Source organism: Pleurodeles waltl, chromosome 10 (genome assembly GCF_031143425.1).
Source record: "Pleurodeles waltl isolate 20211129_DDA chromosome 10, aPleWal1.hap1.20221129, whole genome shotgun sequence".
NCBI classification, from domain to species: domain Eukaryota; kingdom Metazoa; phylum Chordata; class Amphibia; order Caudata; family Salamandridae; genus Pleurodeles; species Pleurodeles waltl.
Window position 1 is genome coordinate 905,322,263 of NC_090449.1, and position 19,034 is coordinate 905,341,296.

Genomic DNA, 19,034 nt, shown 5'->3' on the forward strand with positions numbered 1-19,034 from the left:
CACTGAGATATAAGAGCAATTAATTAAATGGCAAAAAGACAGGCATTATACTAAAAGGAAATCAGTGGGTTAAATGTGAATTTTCATATTTCAAAGGGCATCAGAATCTCTTTATAATAGATGTTTTTTTTTTATATTACACTCTTGCCTTTCTTTACAAAAAGTATTTAAGAAAAATCCAAAACCGCATGAGATGTGCAACCTCTCTTGGAGAATGAGTGCACATGCTTTGGTCTCGTCCACAAGTGACCGATTTTTAGGCCACAAAATGTCCATACTTTGTCTCAATTGCTTAATCGACAAGTAGGAGGTGATCCAACTCATGCCCTTTTGAGATGTGTATCAACAACCACCAGTTCTGAAGATGTACAATATTTGTTTAAACGCTCTAATCGCAGGATCGTTAATCACCACTAATTGGAAGTCATCTCAGCCACCCACCTATGAAGAATGGTTACTTAAAATAAAGAAAAAGAATAAATGTCAACTGCCTTGTGCTCTAAGAACTGGTACTGTAAAGAAATATCATCAGATAGCTAAATTTTGGGACATGAAAAAACTGGTTAAGCACTTTTTACGATTGTATTTTTTGTGTAAAATGATTATTGTGATAGTGAAAAACCTTTAAGATAATACTCATTCCATAATAAAAAAAATGCTTAAAAAAAGATTCTGACCCAGCATGAAGGAATGGAACTGTAACATTCTAAATACTCATGCACTTAGAATTCAGAACGACAATGAATAATGAAATTCTTAATTTGCTCAGAATATGACTGTTAGAAATGGGGTTTTTGGTTGGCAGTCAGGTTACCCTCTGTCCAAGCAAAAGCCCTCACTCTAGTCAGGGTAAGTCACACACTATCCAAGATTATCCTGTGCCCACCCTCTGGTAGCTTGGCACAAGCAGTCAGGCTTAACTTAGAAGGCAATGTGTAAAGTATTTGTGCAATAAATCATACAATACCACCATATAGCACCACAAAAATACACCACACAGTGTTCAGAAACATATATAATATTTATCAGGATAATTGTAGGTCAAAAAGAATAAAGTTGCAATGAAAAATTGTAGAAGTATCACAGGGAAGTGATATAAAGTGTCTTAAGTCTTTAGAATGTAACAAAAATCTCTTTCAAGCACAAGTACCTGGTTAGGAGTGGAAATATCTCCTCAGAGGGCCACCAGAGAAGAGGTGCGTGGAAAAAGGGTGTGTGCGTCGATTTCTCCCCAGCACACACGGACTTGCGTCGTTATTTTCGACGCGGGAAAGTCGGGCGTCGTTTTCCGGCGCGGGGACAGTCTCTTTCTGTGGATCGCGGGGATTACCAGATGTCCCGGGTCTGTGCGTGGATTCTCCTGCTTGTTCTCCGGCTGCGTGTCGATCTGCGGGGCTGCGCGTCGAATTTACGAACTCACGGCAGGCGTCGCGTCGATTTCTCCTCTAGACTTCGATCAGCAGGGCTGCACGTTGAAATTACGATCTCACGGCAGGCGTTGCGTCGATTTCTCCTCTAGAGGTCGGGCGCCGTTGTCCTTGCGAGGCCGTGCGTCGGATCTTCGATCGTCCCAAGAGCGTTGCGTCGATCAGCGTCGGTGTGCGGCGTTTTTCTCGCCGCGAAACAAGCTGTGCGTCGAAATTTTCGGCGCACGGAGCGTCCAAGTAAAAGAGAGAAGTCTTTTTGGTCCTGAGACTTCAGGGAACAGGAGGCAAGCTCTATCCAAGCCCTTGGAGAGCACTTTCACAGCCAGGCAAGAGTTCAGCAAGGCAGCAGGGCAACAGCAAGGTAGCAGTCCTTTGTAGAAAGCAGACAGGTGAGTCCTTTGAGCAGCCAGGCAGTTCTTCTTGGCAGGATGTAGTTTCTGGTTCAGGTTTCTTCTCCAGCAAGTGTCTGATGAGGTAGGGCAGAGGCCCTGTTTTATACCCAAATGTGCCTTTGAAGTGGGGGAGACTTCAAAGAGTGGCTAAGAAGTGCACCAGGTCCCCTTTCAGTTTAATCCTGTCTGCCAGGGTCCCAGTAGGGGGTGTGGCAGTCCTTTGTGTGAGAGCAGGCCCTCCACCCTCCCAGCCCAGGAAGACCCATTCAAAATGCAGATGTATGCAAGTGAGGCTGAGTACCCTGTGTTTGGGGTGTGTCTGAGTGAATGCACAAGGAGCTGTCAACCAAGCCCAGCCAGACGTGGATTGTAAGGCACAGAAGGATTTAAGTGCAAAGAAATGCTCACTTTCTAAAAGTGGCATTTCTAGAATAGTAATATTAAATCCAACTTCACCAGTCAGTAGGATTTTGTATTACCATTCTGGCCATACTAAATATGACCTCCCTGCTCCTTTCAGATCAGCAGCTGCCACTTCAACAGTGTATGAGGGCAGCCCTAATGTTAGCCTATGAAGGGAGCAGGCCTCACAGTAGTGTGAAAACGAATTTAGGAGTTTTACACTACCAGGACATATAACTACACAGGTACATGTCCTGCCTTTTACCTACACAGCACCCTGCCCTAGGGGTTACCTAGGGCACACCTTAAGGGTGACTTATATGTAGAAAAAGGGGAGTTCTAGGCTTGGCAAGTACTTTTAAATGCCAAGTCGAGGTGGCAGTGAAACTGCGCACACAGGCCTTGCAATGGCAGGCCTGAGACAAGGAAAAAGGGGCTACTTAAGTGGGTGGCACAACCAGTGCTGCAGGCCCACTAGTAGCATTTCATTTAGCAGCCCTATGCACATAAAGTGCATCTTACTAGGGACTTATAAGTAAATTAATAGTCCAATCAGGTATGATTCAAGGTTACCATGTTTTAAGGGAGAGAGCATATGCACTTTAGCACTGGTTAGCAGTGGTAAAGTGCGCAGAGTCTATAAACCAGCAAAAACAGTGTCCAAAAAATGGAGGGAGGCAGGCAAAAAGTTAGGGGTGACTACCCTAAGGCTGTCAGGTCTAACATGTGTGTCCCCCAGCTGAAAGTGGGGAGAGCTACCCGACCTCCTGGGAGCTCTCATCGCTAAGGCGGAAGTACCTGGAGAGACCATCAGCATTGGCGTGGTCAACCCCTGGGCGATGTTCCACCGTAAAGTCCATCCCCTGTAGGGAAATGGGCCACCTCAAGAGTTTTGGATTCTCACCCCTCATCTGCATGAGCCATCTGAGGGGCCTGTGGTCTGTCTGAACCTGGAAGTGAGTCCCAAACAGGTAGGGTCTTAGCTTCTTCAGTGCCCAGACCACAGCAAAAGCTTCTCGTTCAATAGCACTCCACCTCTGTTCCCGTGGTAATAGCCTTTTGCTAATAAAGACTACCGGTTGATCGCTGCCCTCCTCATTCAGCTGTGCTAGGACTGCCCCTATGCCATGCTCTGAAGCGTCTGTCTGCACAATAAATTCCTGGGAGTAGTCAGGGGCCATGAGTACGGGGGCCGTGCACATGGCTTCCTTCAGGGCGTCAAAGGCTTTCTGACAAGCCTCTGTCCAATTCACCAACCTAGGTTGCTTCTTGGAAGTGAGTTCTGTCAAGGGTGTTACAATGGTACCATAGCCCTTGACAAATCGGCGGTAGTATCCTGTGAGGCCTAGAAAGGCTCTCACCTCCGTCTGTGTTCGGGGTGGTTGCCAGGCCTTGATAGTTTCAATCTTGGCCTGGAGTGGCTGCACCTTGCCACCACCCACTAGGTGTCCCAAGTACACCACGGAACCCTGCCCAATCTGGCACTTACTGGCCTTGATGGTCAGGCCTGCCTGTTGCAGGGCCTGAAGCACCTCCTTGAGGTGAAGCAGGTGTTCCTCCCAGCTGGAACTGTAGACAGCTATGTCATCCAGGTAGGCTGCACAGAAGGCATCCTTGCCAGCTAGGACCCCGTTAACCAACCGTTGGAAGGTAGCGGGGGCATTTTTCAACCCAAACGGCATCACCCGGAACTGGTAATGGCCATCCGGGGTTGAAAATGCAGATCTTTCCTTGGCCCCCTCAGTTAGGCCGATCTGCCAGTACCCTGAAGTAAGATCAAACGTACTCAGGAACTTGGCAGCGCCTAGCCTGTCCACGAGCTCATCAGCTCGGGGGATGGGGTGAGCATCAGTCCGTGTGACTGAGTTGAGACCCCGGTAGTCCACACAGAACCGGAGTTCTGGCTTCGCACCTGGGGCAGTAGCCTTAGGGACCAATACCACTGGGCTGGCCCAGGGACTACTGGATTTCTCAATGACCCCTAGAGTCAACATCTTGGAGACCTCCTCCTTGATGCTGGCCTTCACCTTATCCGACAACCTGTAAATTTTGTTTTTCACAGGGAGACTGTCACCAGTGTCAATATCATGAACACAGAGGTGGGTCAGCCCAGGAGTAAGGGAGAACAGTGGGGAGAACTGCTCCAACAGCTCATAACAGTCTCCTTTCTGATTTAGAGTCAGGGAGTCAGACAGAATGACCCCGCTTACTGACCCATCACCTTCTTGGGCAGAGAGGAGGTCGGGGAGAGGTTCACTCTCCTCTTCCGTTCCTTCATCTGTGACCAGAAGCATGTTGATCTCCGACCTCTCAAAATGAGCTTTTAGTCGGTTCACATGGAGCACCCTTAGGGGATTCCTAGGGGTTTTGAGGTCCACTAGGTAAGTGGCCTCCCCTTTCCGCTCCTTTATTTCAAATGGGCCAGACCAGCGGTCCTGGAGAGCTCTGGGCTCTACAGGCTCCATTACCCACACTTTGTCTCCAGGTTGAAACTCTACCAGGGTGGCCTTCTGGTCATACCATTGTTTCATCACCTCTTGACTGGCCTCAAGGTTATCTTGGGCTTCTTTCCAGAAGCGGGTCATCTGGTTGCGGAGGGCCAACATATAGCTGACCACATCCTGAGGGGGTGTCTTTGGAGCTTTCTCCAATCCCTCCTGGACAATGCTTAAGGGTCCCCTGACAGGGTACCCATAGAGAAGTTCAAAGGGACTGAACCCTACCCCTCTCTGGGGGACCTCTCTGTAAGCAAAGAGAAGGCATGGTAAGAGGACGTCCCACTTACGCCTCATGGCCTCAGGGAGGCCACCAATCATGCCTTTCAGGGTCTTGTTGAATCTCTCCACAAGACCATTCGACTGGGGGTGATAGGGGGTGGTGAACTTGTAAGTTACACCACACGCATCCCACAGAGACTTCATGTATGCAGACATGAAGTTAGTGCCTCTGTCAGACACTATTTCCTTGGGGAATCCCACACGGGTAAATATCCCCATCAGGGTTCTGGCCACCACCGGTGCCGTTACTGTTCTCAGAGGGATTGCCTCTGGGTAACGGGTGGCATGGTCCACCAAAACCAGGATGAACCTGTTGCCTAAGGCAGTTTTGGGGTCCAAGGGACCAACAATGTCGATGCCCACCCTTTCAAAGGGGGTGCCAACGACAGGAAGTGGAATCAGGGGGGTTTTAACCCTTTTTCCTGCTTTACCACTGGCCTGGCAGGTAGGACAGGATCTGCAGAACTTGTCTGAGGGTGTCCTCATTTTGGGCCAATAAAAGTGGGTGGCAAGCCTGTTAAAGGTCTTGCCCTGCCCCAAATGTCCTGCCAGGGGAATGTCGTGAGCCAGACCCAGTGGGAAGGTTCGGTAACATTGGGGGACCACCAGCATACGTGCTGCCCCAAAGCCCGGAACCTTAGGCTCACTGTAGAGGAGATCATTCTCCCAATATAGGTGGTGATCGCCAGAGGCGTCGCCTGCTGCCTGGTTTGAGGCTTGTTTCCTCAAACCTTCCAGAGTGGGACATTCTTTCTGAGCCTTGCAGAATTCCTCCCTGGTGGGTCCACCCTCAACTTGCCAGCCAGCAAGCTCAGGTAAGTCACCTAGGGCAGCAATGTCTTCCCCAGATGGCTCGGGAGCCTCCTCCTCAGGAGCCCCGTCAGCCACTGTGGGAACAGCTGGGGACGGTTTCCCGCACCCCTGGTCCCTCCTCCTGGCAGTTCTCTGGGCCATCGTTCCAGGCTCCAGATGCCCTTGACTTCCCTCTCGGTCAGCCATGGACCGTGTGGTCATGCAGACCCACTCAGGTAACCCTAACATCTCCAGGTGAGACCTGAGCTCCACTTCTTTCCAAGCAGTGTGCTCAAGGTCATTGCCTAACAGACAATCTACAGGCATGGCAGGACTCACAGCTACTTTCAGAGTACCAGAGACCCCCCCCCCACTCAAAGGGAACCAGAGCCACCGGTAGGTGACTCTCGCGATTGTCAGCGACTCTGACCTGGTGGAATGTATTAGGTACTATCTGCTCTGCTGACACCAGCTGACTCTTGATAGTAGTCATACTGGCTCCTGTGTCACGCAGAGCCTCCACCTCCTGCCCATCAATGGTGACCCACTGCCGGTACTTGGAAGGATTATATGACGGAACACCGAATTAAAAACAACTACTAACCTTAACAACGAGGTCGGAACACCGACCTCGTCCTTACTACTAATGATTTTACCACGAATGCCTTAACAACGGTATTTCGTTGTAAAGGCATTCCTGATAAAATCATTAGCAATAGGCGCCATTCACCCTACATCCCTCATCCCACCCCCCAACCCCACCCCAAAACCTAAAACCCGCTGACCCCCCACCCACTCCCCAAAACCAAAAACGCCCCACCCCCCAACCCCACCCTAAAACCTAAAACCCCCTGACCCCCCACCCACTCCCCAAAACCAAAAACGTCCCACCCCCCAACCCCACCCCAAAACCTAAAACCCCCTGACCCCCCACCCACTCCCCAAAACCAAAAACGCCCCAACCCCACCCCAAAACCTAAAAAACCCTGACCCCCCACCCCCACCCCAAAACCAAAAACGCCCCACCCCCCCAACCCCACCCCAAAACCTAAAACCCCCTGACCCCCCACCCCCACCCCAAAACCTAAACCCACCACTTACCTTCGCCAACTCCCTTCTTTGTACCTTAACCACGCATGTTCGTTGTTCAGAACATACGTAGTTAAGGCACAAAAATACGAAGTCGTGGTTAAAAAAAGCGTTGTTACGCTTTCGTTAACCACGACTTTCGTAATAAAAAAGTCGTAAAAAAGGATGTTTCCCACTTGGAAGTATTTCTGGGCATGTGGGCCTTGGGCACCATTTCTCCTTCTCCCAGGGACACTAGGGAAATCTCTACCTGCTCCCCAAAGCTAGTGGGGTCCATCTCCCCCCCGAGTGCTACACTAGTCAACCCAGGTGCCTGTCTGGTAGTTGACGGTGCCCTCTTGGGGCACTGTGGATCGCCTTTGTAGTGACCATATTGGTAACACTCCATGCATTTGGGGCTAGATTTCCCTGACTTGTCAAATGTCCCTGGCTTTTTCCCAAATTTGGAAAAGGAAGGGTTGCCACCCCCTCCCTGGGAATTCTTTTGGGGGCCTTTAGAGAGTTCCTTATCTGTAAGTTTATCTCCCCCCTCTTTCTTCTGTTGGGAACCCTGACCACCCTTGTGGGAGTCCCCCCCAGGTACCTTTTTGGACACTCTGGTGCTAACCCAGAGGTCCGCCTCCTCAGCAAGCTTCCTGGGATCAGTCAGCTTACTATCCACTAGGTGCTGGCGCAAATCTGTATAAGTAACATTAAGCATATGCTCTCTCAGGATCAAGTCATATAAACCTTTATAATCTGCTACTTTGTTGCCCCGCACCCATCCATTCAGTGCCTTACTAGAGAAATCAAAGAAATCTACCCATGTTTGTGTGGTTTGTTTGGTGCTGTCCCTGAACCTCTGACGGTATCCCTCAGGGGTCAGCCCAAACTTGGCAAGTAAAGTGGCTTTCTGGAGTGGGTATGTGTTTTGATCCGGTGGATCCAATGTGAGAAGTGTGTCCCTCCCCAATGGCGGCACATAACCCCACATAGCTATCCCCCATTGCCCTTCAGGAACCTCATGAGCCCTTAGTGCAACTTCATAAGCAGCTAACCATTTATCTATGTCATCTCCCACCACAAAACTGGGCACCACATTTTTGGGTATACGAACCTTCTTTTATCCAGCAGGTCCTGTCTGTATGCTGCCACCATTATTGCTGGATTCAGACTGTCTTGCCTTGATCTCCAGCTCCTTGAGACTCAGTTCATGAGCGAACAATAGTTTCTTTTCAGCCAAAGCTCTTTCAGCTTCCACTTGTTTGGCTCCTCTTTCAGCTTCCGCTTGTTTGGCTGCCCTTTCAGCTTCTGCTTGAATCTGTTTGGCTGTTCTTTCAGCTTCACTTTGTTTGGCTTCTCTTTCTGCCCTCCTTTCCTCCTGTTGCGCCTCAATTTTCAGTTATGCCATTTGCAATTGGAACTCCCTTTCCTCTCTCCTTTCCTCTGCGGTCAGGCTTTGCATGGAGACACTGCTCCCTGGTCTGGAAGGGTGCACAATTGCAGTGGTAACACAATCCATAGATAGTGAAAATCCTTCTGAGGGGCCATTTTCTGGCTCCTCTTCCTCATCATCCTCTAAATGGGCTTCTGCCCAGGCCCTCAGCGCCACTTGAAAGTCCTCCTTTCTGGAGGCCCCTTGGGTGGGTACCCTTAATGCCCTGCAGAATCCTCTTAGTTGTTTGACCGTGTATGTATCCAACTGGACTAGGTCAAAGTCCCCTGTCTGAGACCCAGTCAGAGACATGTTGAGTGAGGATTTAGTTTTTGAAAATTGTCAGGAAAAAACGGATTTTCAAAAAGAGATAAAAACCAAGTTGACCTTCAACTGTGGGTAGGTAGTGAAATACTTAGCTACTGTATGTCACTGCACAAATACAAGTCCTATCCTCACCGCTGATCACCAATGTTAGAAATGGGGTTTTTGGTTGGCAGTCAGGTTACCCTCTGTCCAAGCAAAAGCCCTCACTATAGTCAGGGTAAGTCACACACTATCCAAGATTATCCTGTGCCCACCCTCTGGTAGCTTGGCACGAGCAGTCAGGCTTAACTTAGAAGGCAATGTGTAAAGTATTTGTGCAATAAATCATACAATACCACCATATAGCACCACAAAAATACACCACACAGTGTTTAGAAAAATATATAATATTTATCAGGATAATTGTAGGTCAAAAAGAATAAAGTTGCAATGGAAAATTGTAGAAGTATCACAGGGAAGTGATATAAAGTGTCTTAAGTCTTTAGAATGTAACAAAAGTCTCTTTCAAGCACAAGTACCTGGTTAGGAGTGGAAAAATCTCCTCAGAGGGCCACCAGAGAAGAGGTGCGTGGAAAAAGGGTGTGTGCGTCGATTTTTCCCCAGCACACACGGACTTGCGTCGTTATTTTCCACTCGGGAAAGTCGGGCATCGTTTTCCGGCGCGGGGACAGTCTCTTTCTGTGGATCGCGGGGATTACCAGATGTCCCGGGTCTGTGCGTGGATTCTCCTGCTTGTTCTCCGGCTGCGCGTCGATCTGCGGGGCTGCGCGTCGAATTTACGAACTCACGGCAGGCTTCGCGTCGATTTCTCCTCTAGACTTCGATCTGCGGGGCTGCGCGTTGAAATTACGATCTCACGGCAGGCGTCGCGTCGATTTCTCCTCTAGAGGTCGGGCGCCGTTGTCCTTGCGAGGCCGTGCGTCGGATCTTCGATCGTCCCAAGAGCGTCGCGTCGATCAGCGTCGGTGTGCGGCGTTTTTCTCGCCGCGAAACAAGCTGTGCGTCGAAATTTTCGGCGCACGGAGCGTCCAAGTAAAAGAGAGAAGTCTTTTTGGTCCTGAGACTTCAGGGAACAGGAGGCAAGCTCTATTCAAGCCCTTGGAGAGCACTTTCACAGCCAGGCAAGAGTTCAGCAAGGCAGCAGGGCAACAGCAAGGTAGCAGTCCTTTGTAGAAAGCAGACAGGTGAGTCCTTTGAGCAGCCAGGCAGTTCTTCTTGGCAGGATGTAGTTTCTGGTTCAGGTTTCTTCTCCAGCAAGTGTCTGATGAGGTAGGGCAGAGGCCCTGTTTTATACCCAAATGTGCCTTTGAAGTGGGGGAGACTTCAAAGAGTGGCTAAGAAGTGCACCAGGTCCCCTTTCAGTTTAATCCTGTCTGCCAGGGTCCCAGTAGGGGGTGTGGCAGTCCTTTGTGTGAGAGCAGGCCCTCCACCCTCCCAGCCCAGGAAGACCCATTCAAAATGCAGATGTATGCAAGTGAGGCTGAGTACCCTGTGTTTGGGGTGTGTCTGAGTGAATGCACAAGGAGCTGTCAACCAAGCCCAGCCAGACGTGGATTGTAAGGCACAGAAGGATTTAAGTGCAAAGAAATGCTCACTTTCTAAAAGTGGCATTTCTAGAATAGTAATATTAAATCCGACTTCACCAGTCAGTAGGATTTTGTATTACCATTCTGGCCATACTAAATATGACCTCCCTGCTCCTTTCAGATCAGCAGCTGCCACTTCAACAGTGTATGAGGGCAGCCCTAATGTTAGCCTATGAAGGGAGCAGGCCTCACAGTAGTGTGAAAACGAATTTAGGAGTTTTACACTACCAGGACATATAACTACACAGGTACATGTCCTGCCTTTTACCTACACAGCACCCTGCCCTAGGGGTTACCTAGGGCACACCTTAAGGGTGACTTACATGTAGAAAAAGGGGAGTTCTAGGCTTGGCAAGTACTTTTAAATGCCAAGTCGAGGTGGCAGTGAAACTGCGCACACAGGCCTTGCAATGGCAGGCCTGAGACAAGGAAAAAGGGGCTACTTAAGTGGGTGGCACAACCAGTGCTGCAGGCCCACTAGTAGCATTTAATTTACCAGCCCTATGCACATAAAGTGCATCTTACTAGGGACTTATAAGTAAATTAATAGTCCAATCAGGTATGATTCAAGGTTACCATGTTTTAAGGGAGAGAGCATATGCACTTTAGCACTGGTTAGCAGTGGTAAAGTGCGCAGAGTCTATAAACCAGCAAAAACAGTGTCCAAAAAATGGAGGGAGGCAGGCAAAAAGTTAGGGGTGACTACCCTAAGGCTGTCAGGTCTAACAATGACATAATACGGAACAATTGAATTGTCCATCTAATCAGGACGTCATAACACAATTAGAATACTGTGTGTAACTTTCCATTTACATGTATATCCACATACAAGTACATGTGCCCACCTACAGAACAGGACACAGACCAAGCACATACAATTTACAATCCTAGGATGCAAAATTAGACTCGTGATCTATCCTGCATGCATGATTGTCAGTATCTACCATGCATGCCTAAACACTGTGAGCTAGTGCCTCCTTTTGAGTGCTCTCCCCCTTTTTTGCGCATTGATGCAGTTGGCTTTTGAACTCTGGACACTGACATACACACAAGTCGCTCAAACATTCACATCCTCATGAAAAGGATGGTAAGAGCATGCTTCTTTGGTCATGAACAAAACATTGATTGAAAATATTCAATGGCTCTAGCTCCCAAACCTCAAACGTTAATGTGCAAAAACTAGTCACAACATTCTCATGAATGAATGTTTGATTTAACTTGGAAAGACACAGTTGTCAATACATTCCACATAAGCAGTGTAGAAAACTGAAAGCATAGACATGTACAAGAATAGAAAAATCAGAACCAGGCACTTCAGACAGTGACCTCCATTGTTTCTTGCACTCCCTTCCACAACTTTGTTAGCGATTCTGTACCTGATCTTCAGAGCTGCTAAAAAACGTGAATTCTTCATGTCACAGACAGTCCTGTTTAGAAGAGCTTGACAGGTCTTCATAATTAGACCAAAACATTAACTTCAGCGCCATAGTGGTAGTCTCATCCCAAATTTTTTATCAGCAAAACATATCACGTCCCCTAAAAAAGGTCTAAATTGCTGGTTGTGTAAGTCAATATTTGCAAGATCAAGTCTGTTAATGTGAGTACTGCACTGAAAGAACTTTGTTACATGATATAGATTCGCCTCCTCATAACACAGTACTGCGTATTAATCTGTTATTAGCAAAAACATCTCCGAAATTCCTTTGGGCATCATAAATGCATGTAAAAGCCACAGTAACACTGAAGTTATGTTATGATTAGCTACACAAACTGTAGTCCGCATTCCTGCTATGAAAACCATATATCGCCCACCAGATGGGATGCTCATGGCCTTACACATCTTACACATCATGTGAAAGCCCCGTTCCTGAATCACAAATAGCAGTGAATACATCGCAGGGGACATCACACATGAACGTCCCTTTGACATTATTATCAACATCACCATGTATGGTACATTATAACCTCTTTGGCTATGTGTCGTATTTAGCTGTACTCTAATGTATATCTCCCTAAATTTGGTACCCAAACTTCCAGAGCAAGAATTACCTGATTTTCAAACTCGGACACTAAATCCCCAACGCCAAATCCACCGAGAGCTAACAGCAAACTCAACACATTTCAGAGACCACCTGATTAGCTGAAAGCAGAATTAGGATTGGCTAGTTTCAGCTCAAGCAGAAACAATAGATGAGAGACCCTTTGTCTGGTCTCTTTGGACTTACCTGCTAGACCACTGACATTCAAAAAACGATACTACACATTAGCGACACTGTAGCCAGATCTAGTTCTTAAAAGACTGGGTAATTGTTGATGATATGCTGCCTACACTTCTTGGATGGATATATGACGACTAACTACGCTACAGCAAGTGCGACACCTTCACTTAGTAAAACGTTGTTTTTCGTCAAATCGCCTTGGTTATGTGATTTCTTCCTCTGTAGGAGTGAGGTGAATTAAAGCAGTTCGGACATAGACACCAAGTCATATATTAATGTATTGCGACCCCCCTTTTAAGGGGCAGTTTTTATCTTTGCTAACACCATGCACAGACAGAGTGGAGGCACATATTGTCAAACTAGATGGAGGAAACTGCTACTGTGGACTGAAGTGCAGTCTTTTCCTTATTATTGATTGACACCATTTACCATCATCTCTTAGCCCCAACCTGAAGTAAATATTGCTAGTCACTATGAAGTGCTACACACTCACCATCATATTCCACCACCAGAGCAGGCAGACAGACTAGAGGACACCGTGCAAAGATTATAAATGATCAGAAAGCAGCCTCAGGACATTTGGATAAAATGAATGGTCTTACATTTTGACTTTTCCTGCAGTTCCAGCCTTCATTACTCAACACCTGTATATTTAACTAGATTTGTAGACGACTGAGATATGAATGAAATATGGGTGCCTATCCTTGTTTTTCCACTGAAACAGCAGCAACAAAAATTGTGAATGTTATTAGCTTGCAAATATGCTTAAATACCAGGATGTAGCTTCATGGATTTAACTTTTGCTGCATTTTAATCATTTCATGCCTCAAAGAATTGGTCAGTCTTATGAAAGGAGGATTGTCACCCCTGCATACATCTATATATTATCACATATACCTTTCATTCCACCTTATTATATCTCAGGCCCTCCCACCTACCGCGTCTTATAGTTTTTAGACACGTTTTTCAAGCAGCTTTAGCAAAAACTCTATTCTAACTTTATCCTTGAAGTATTTTGTCCATTTCCTGTTTAAAACAGGCTGACTGAATTTAATTTGAGGATGGCCTAGAAAGCAAACTTGAATTTGGTTCAGTCCAAAATCTCAGGTGGGCCTTCTCTTAGACAAATCACTTGCCTCTTCCTTATTATTACTACAAATACACACTAGCTAGACGTAACACAAATGTTTCGTGGCATGTCACACATACAAAAACATATCATTTCTATGACTAGTAAACATTTGTTCTATTAATTCACACATCCCTGCTATTCGAGATAAGCTCTGAGTTGTGTCGTCTATGGAGCCCCTCACCCCATCCTTTGGCTTTTTCCGCGTTTTTTGCTGCAGAACTCAAACTAGACCATCCATCTCTGGATTTTTTCACACACTGTAACGTGTTTATTGTTGCTGTTGCCTACCAGGTTTCTCCTATTATCACCTAACAGCAAACTTTGAGTCCTTTGGCATAAGGCCTCCGACTGGGAAGATGTCCTTGCCTGCACTGTAGGAGGTGCCACCTGTTTGTACTAACAGCTGGGTGTGCAGTCCACAATCAGACTTCACAGCTGCCTCACGCCTATGCAGACTTCTGCTCATTTTCTGCTCATTATATTTTACCACCAAACGCCAGGCAGCTCTTGTCTCTCATAGAGTCATTTTTAAAACCTCTGGAGATCTTACACAGCCACAGGCTAACTTCTGTTTCCTTTCAGTGATCGCATGCTAATCCTTCATCTCTCTCTCGCTCAAGAGCTGATTACTTGTATTTTCCGTATCACAAATTGTGTGTAGTTGTTCTCTGTTGGTAAACGCTTCTGTCTACACTTACTGCAGTGCAGTGGCTTGGGGTTACACAACATATAATTAATGGTCATGAGTAACAAAGAGGCTTCTGTTTGCTTTTATTGTATTTCTGGGCTCTATCGTCATTTGGGACACCCTACTGAGGGACACATAGATCCAGGCTCAGGCAGCCATCTTGTTAATAGTTCCTTTATTTCATGAAAACATGCAGCTCTTCATTAAGAAAGCATATAGGATTGGTCCATTTTAGAGGGGTTTTGAGAGCACACCACATACCTTTTGAAAGAGAACAGATATAGGGCCTGATTTTGATCTCGGGGCAGGATAACTCCACCACAAACGTGACAGATATCCTGTTCGCCGTTTAATGATTTGCATAGGATATACTGGGATCCTTTAAAAGCGGACAGGATAGACCTCACTGTTGCAACAGAGTATTTCCCTCCGCCTAGTTCTAAATCAGGCCCTTAGTGTTGTATAAATGTATACATCCTAAAAAATGAGGAAAAAAAAGAATGTAATCTGCATTTAAGTAATGGATTGCACAACTCATAATGGATTGCAAACCTGCTGTGCTCTGAGGTCATTTATTTCCTAAAAGGTCTGCTTGTGTAAATGAAATGATAGTGCAACATACTTATTTTCCATTGACATATTTTTGCACGCTGGGTTTTTCGTCAACCAGCAGAGACGAAAGCAAAATGAACAAAACAGAATACTCTACCGGTTGTATCAAAATCTTCAAAATAATCTGGACAATTCTGGTTCGAGTATGTTCCTGCGGGCGTGTCGTCCCAGCACAACCAGCCATCCCACGTACGGTTACAATACACACCTGTCCAGGCAGAAAGAGGTGATTACACAAAGCGAAGCTCACATCACTTGCAATTACTAGCCACTGCTATCACTTGTCATATTAGTAAAACCTGCTCTCGTCGAAAGGTGTCTAGATAAAACATAACTCTAACATTCAATAATAATCAAATCCAATTGACTGGAAACAAATGTTATCTCAAATGTAATATAGGCTATTGTGTAATGAAATAAGAGCAAACAATCAGAAGTGGCTGAAGAAAACTTGGAGCACACCTACATGTTCTTTAAACACTACATCGAAGTAAATAGATTTGAGTATGACGTTTTTTGTAGTCCAGAATGGAGGAACGGCCTCCACAACAGTACTCAAACAACAAATCCAAATTATAATTTTGCCTTCTAGGAATCTGCAAATAGGTGAACAAACAACACCGAAAGTCTCCTATAAGTTTATTTTCCTAGATCTTCTAACCAAAACGCGTTTCTTCGCTGGGTTGTATGTCATGTTCAGGGCTTGATTCTAAATTGTTGAATTATTAATAAATATGGCAATTTGTTCTGTCATCACAGAGACTCGAACCTAATAAAGTTACCAGTCACTGTTAGGTGTTCAATATGATGTTTTCCTATGCGTAGTGTACACCGTATTTTCTCTGAATACTACGTGAATTTCGTGTTCCTGAAACGCAGCATAAGGACCTCGGTGACTATTGAGAGAAAATAAAACTTTGCAAGGACCTATAAGAGACTATCGATTTTGTTTTTTCAACTGTTTACAGAGTGTTCGAAGGCTAAATTATAATTTGAAATTAAATAAATTACTCATGCGTAAAAATATCTGATGGGCATCTCTTTAGTCTAGAGTGCATAATGTGTAAATCTATACTACGCTTTTCATTACTTGGCTTTAGTGATGCTGATTGTCTGTTTACTTTTCAAATGAAAAAAAAACGATTGTTTTTTCCTGGCATGTACACATCTTACATACAGCAATATAGAATCAAGCAAATGCAGCTACAGTTGTTGCTTGGCAGAGTTTGTGTGCTGTACATGACAGATGTACATATATAAACAACTGCAAACTGTAAATAAATATTTGACGTTGGACAGCTACGTTATAAGTTCAGCCATAAAGTGAACAAGTTAAGACCGGAGATTGCTCACCGACCAGGATGAATGCCATGCTAAAAAAGCTTGGAAACGCCATTCAAGAATTCCCATTTGAACAATGCATTTCTTTCGAAGTGACACACAAAAAAAGTGAATAAAAACGGCCTATGCTAATTTCGTGGAAATCTACTTACTTTAGACTTGCTCGAATTTGCGCACAAAAAATGGGGTCAGGAAATTGAATTCCGGATATTTATAAGCAAAAACTCATCACTATGTAATATCTCTTCCTTGCAGAATGTAACACAAAACACTTATCACAATGCTTTAGAATTGTTGCAGGGTCATCATACTGCGGATTTTGTTGCTTGTTTTGTATTCCTGCGTAAGCAGTAATGATATTTACAAACTATTTCATTTGGCCAAAGAAAAAACATACTGATAATGATATGTAGAAGTCACTTCTTTGTTTCATTACGTTCTTAAGTACGTAGCTAGATAGTAATAGAATATATCATGTATCATGAACCATATATTTTTTCTGCATCATGTGCGCTACTGGTTCAAGCTTGGAGTAATCAAGCATTGCAATTAAAGATATTACCCTTAGCCTGCTCAATGTTAGTCATTTTATCGATCTAAAAAAAAGTGGGTAGCCAAAGAAGAAGCTAAAAAAGTATGTTCTTTTACAAAAAATGCTTGAATGATACCTGCGGGCAATATGGTACTTTCAAGAAATGGCTGAGCAAGGAGTGCAATTGCATATGATATTCTTGTGAGAGAAAGGGTAGGAATATCAAGAAACTCTGTGAAGTACAGAAAGACCTTTTATTAGCAATGGGATGAACTCGCAGAGTGTCACACTGTGGAATTCCACGATTTACATGAAAATTGCGCAAGATTCTGTGGTGTTTTGTGAACGGGTGGAAATCGGCATGTTGCACTGATTATGCAAATTTTTAGCACTAGAAGCTCATGCCGCACTGAACAATAAGCACAAATGGCGTATTTTGGGAAACCAGGCGGTGCTGCTGCTCTGATTGATTTTGCTGCAGCTCAAGCAGATTTTCTACTTGAGTGCCAGCTTTCTGCCCACTATAGGCCGCGTTGAGAATATCTTACCAGGTGTCCACCAGGCGTCCAAAATTCATGATAGGGAACATCATTTCTCGCTAGTCAAGTTGCCACTGGCAAGCCACGCATGAGAAAAATATCCACTACATGGCTGGTACTCTATGTTACAAGCATAACACAGAGAGGGCCAAAATCCCGCCAACTCCACAGGCAAAGTAGAGTTTATCACCAACTGCAGCCTATAATTAGTAACTCCACAAGACTATGGCTGCACAGCACAACTTTAGATCTTTGATATGCCTACTGCTCTCTCTAACTTAAGACCCATCTTCTCTGCTTAGGAATATGTACAAACTTGCTAGCTATGTAGCAGTGGAACGGTCATAACCAGCAGTCACTCCTGGTATATAACTTGGGTTTAGTGTTGGCCTTGCATTTACTGTAGGCTGTTATAGCATGTTTAATCATTAAGAAACTCAATGCTCTCTGTTTGGGGAGGGGTGAATTTGAATGTTAGGTGGGACTCACCTCATGTGCTTGCATGCATCAGAATGTTCTTCTCTTTTATTTGAATTTTGACTTCGTCAGCCGTTTGTTGTCTTCTTCTATCAGACATGACAAAAATGGTAACTTACTCTCTTAAATGAAAGATGAAGGGACCTTGGACACATTTGCTAGACATGAAAAAGGGCCAGGTGGCTGTGTTGCCCTGTCTCTTCAGATCACAAAGGAACTGAGAATTACCAAGACTAGCAGAAAAGGTCCTGGTCGTCTTGGTCACATCCTGGACATGAATGTGCAGTGGTGAGTAATATTGGATAAGGGCACTTAGGAATAAATGAAATATTCATTATCAGCCTTCTCTTAGTCCACCTGTAGAGTGAAATTGGGCTTAAAATATCAACCAAAAATATGCTTCAAAGGCAAATTTAAGAAATTGATTAACCTTATGCCTGAACAAGAAAACTGGTATGTACAAGTTGCTTGCACTTCCATGGACCTCACAAGCCGGTTCATGGAGGGGTGGACACCCACACCCAAACTGATTGTATTAATCAAAATGGTCTTAACACAAGGACCTTTCCTCACTGGAAGAAAGGAGGGCAATCAGAATTCATTTCTTTCAGCAGTGTAATTAGTCATTCTTACAACAATCAAAATACTGATTGGCTATTGGTAGTGAAAAAAAATAGCCCTGACACCCACTTTGCTGTCTGCCCATGAATATTGTGCAGTCCGCTCAACTCATTCATGCCATTGGCACTTTATTTTAGCTAATTGTAGGCGAAAGTGGATCTGAGAAAACTCTGAATTCACAAGGGATTTTCTTCTGTGTTAGGAGACTAACACAGGAAAAAATAACCCAGACGCAGTGCTGAAGATGGAGAAGAAGTCGGACATTGATTCTGGGAGTGGGTTGGATTAGTAGAGATCAAGTCTTTACCATCTTGCTGTTTTGAAGTACGGCACCTTCGTTCCCCTTTTCCTAACCAAGTCTAGATTTTCTCTTCTCTAAAAAGCTTGTATTTAAAAAAGATTGCATTGGAAAATCTAAGTGGCCTCCCTTGTGAAATGCATTACTGGATGGTTTTCTTTGCCAGTGTTTGTTGCAGAAGCTGAAAAGCACCAGCAAAAAAAAAAGAAACTTCTCTGTTATGCATAACAGAATAAACAAAACCCGAAAATGCTGATATAACCACCACCACATGGTGACGTGTACATCATGCACATACTTGCATACATCATCATGCTCCCTCGACTGTAATAGCTGAATGGCTTTTTTAATGTATCATCCCAAGATGAG

The 19,034-nt window shown here is 45.1% G+C and overlaps 1 protein-coding gene across 2 annotated transcripts in view; it reads right to left on the minus strand.

Annotated features, from left to right (window-relative positions):
• The window catches only part of CALCR (calcitonin receptor), a 2,320,029-nt gene that overhangs the window by 1,204,678 nt on the left and 1,096,317 nt on the right, over positions 1-19,034 (minus strand). For both annotated transcript variants that reach the window (XM_069211663.1, XM_069211664.1), the window contains one exon: positions 14,955-15,065. In XM_069211663.1, the coding sequence (XP_069067764.1) occupies positions 14,955-15,065 (111 nt within the window). The remainder of the gene's footprint in view (positions 1-14,954; positions 15,066-19,034) is intronic.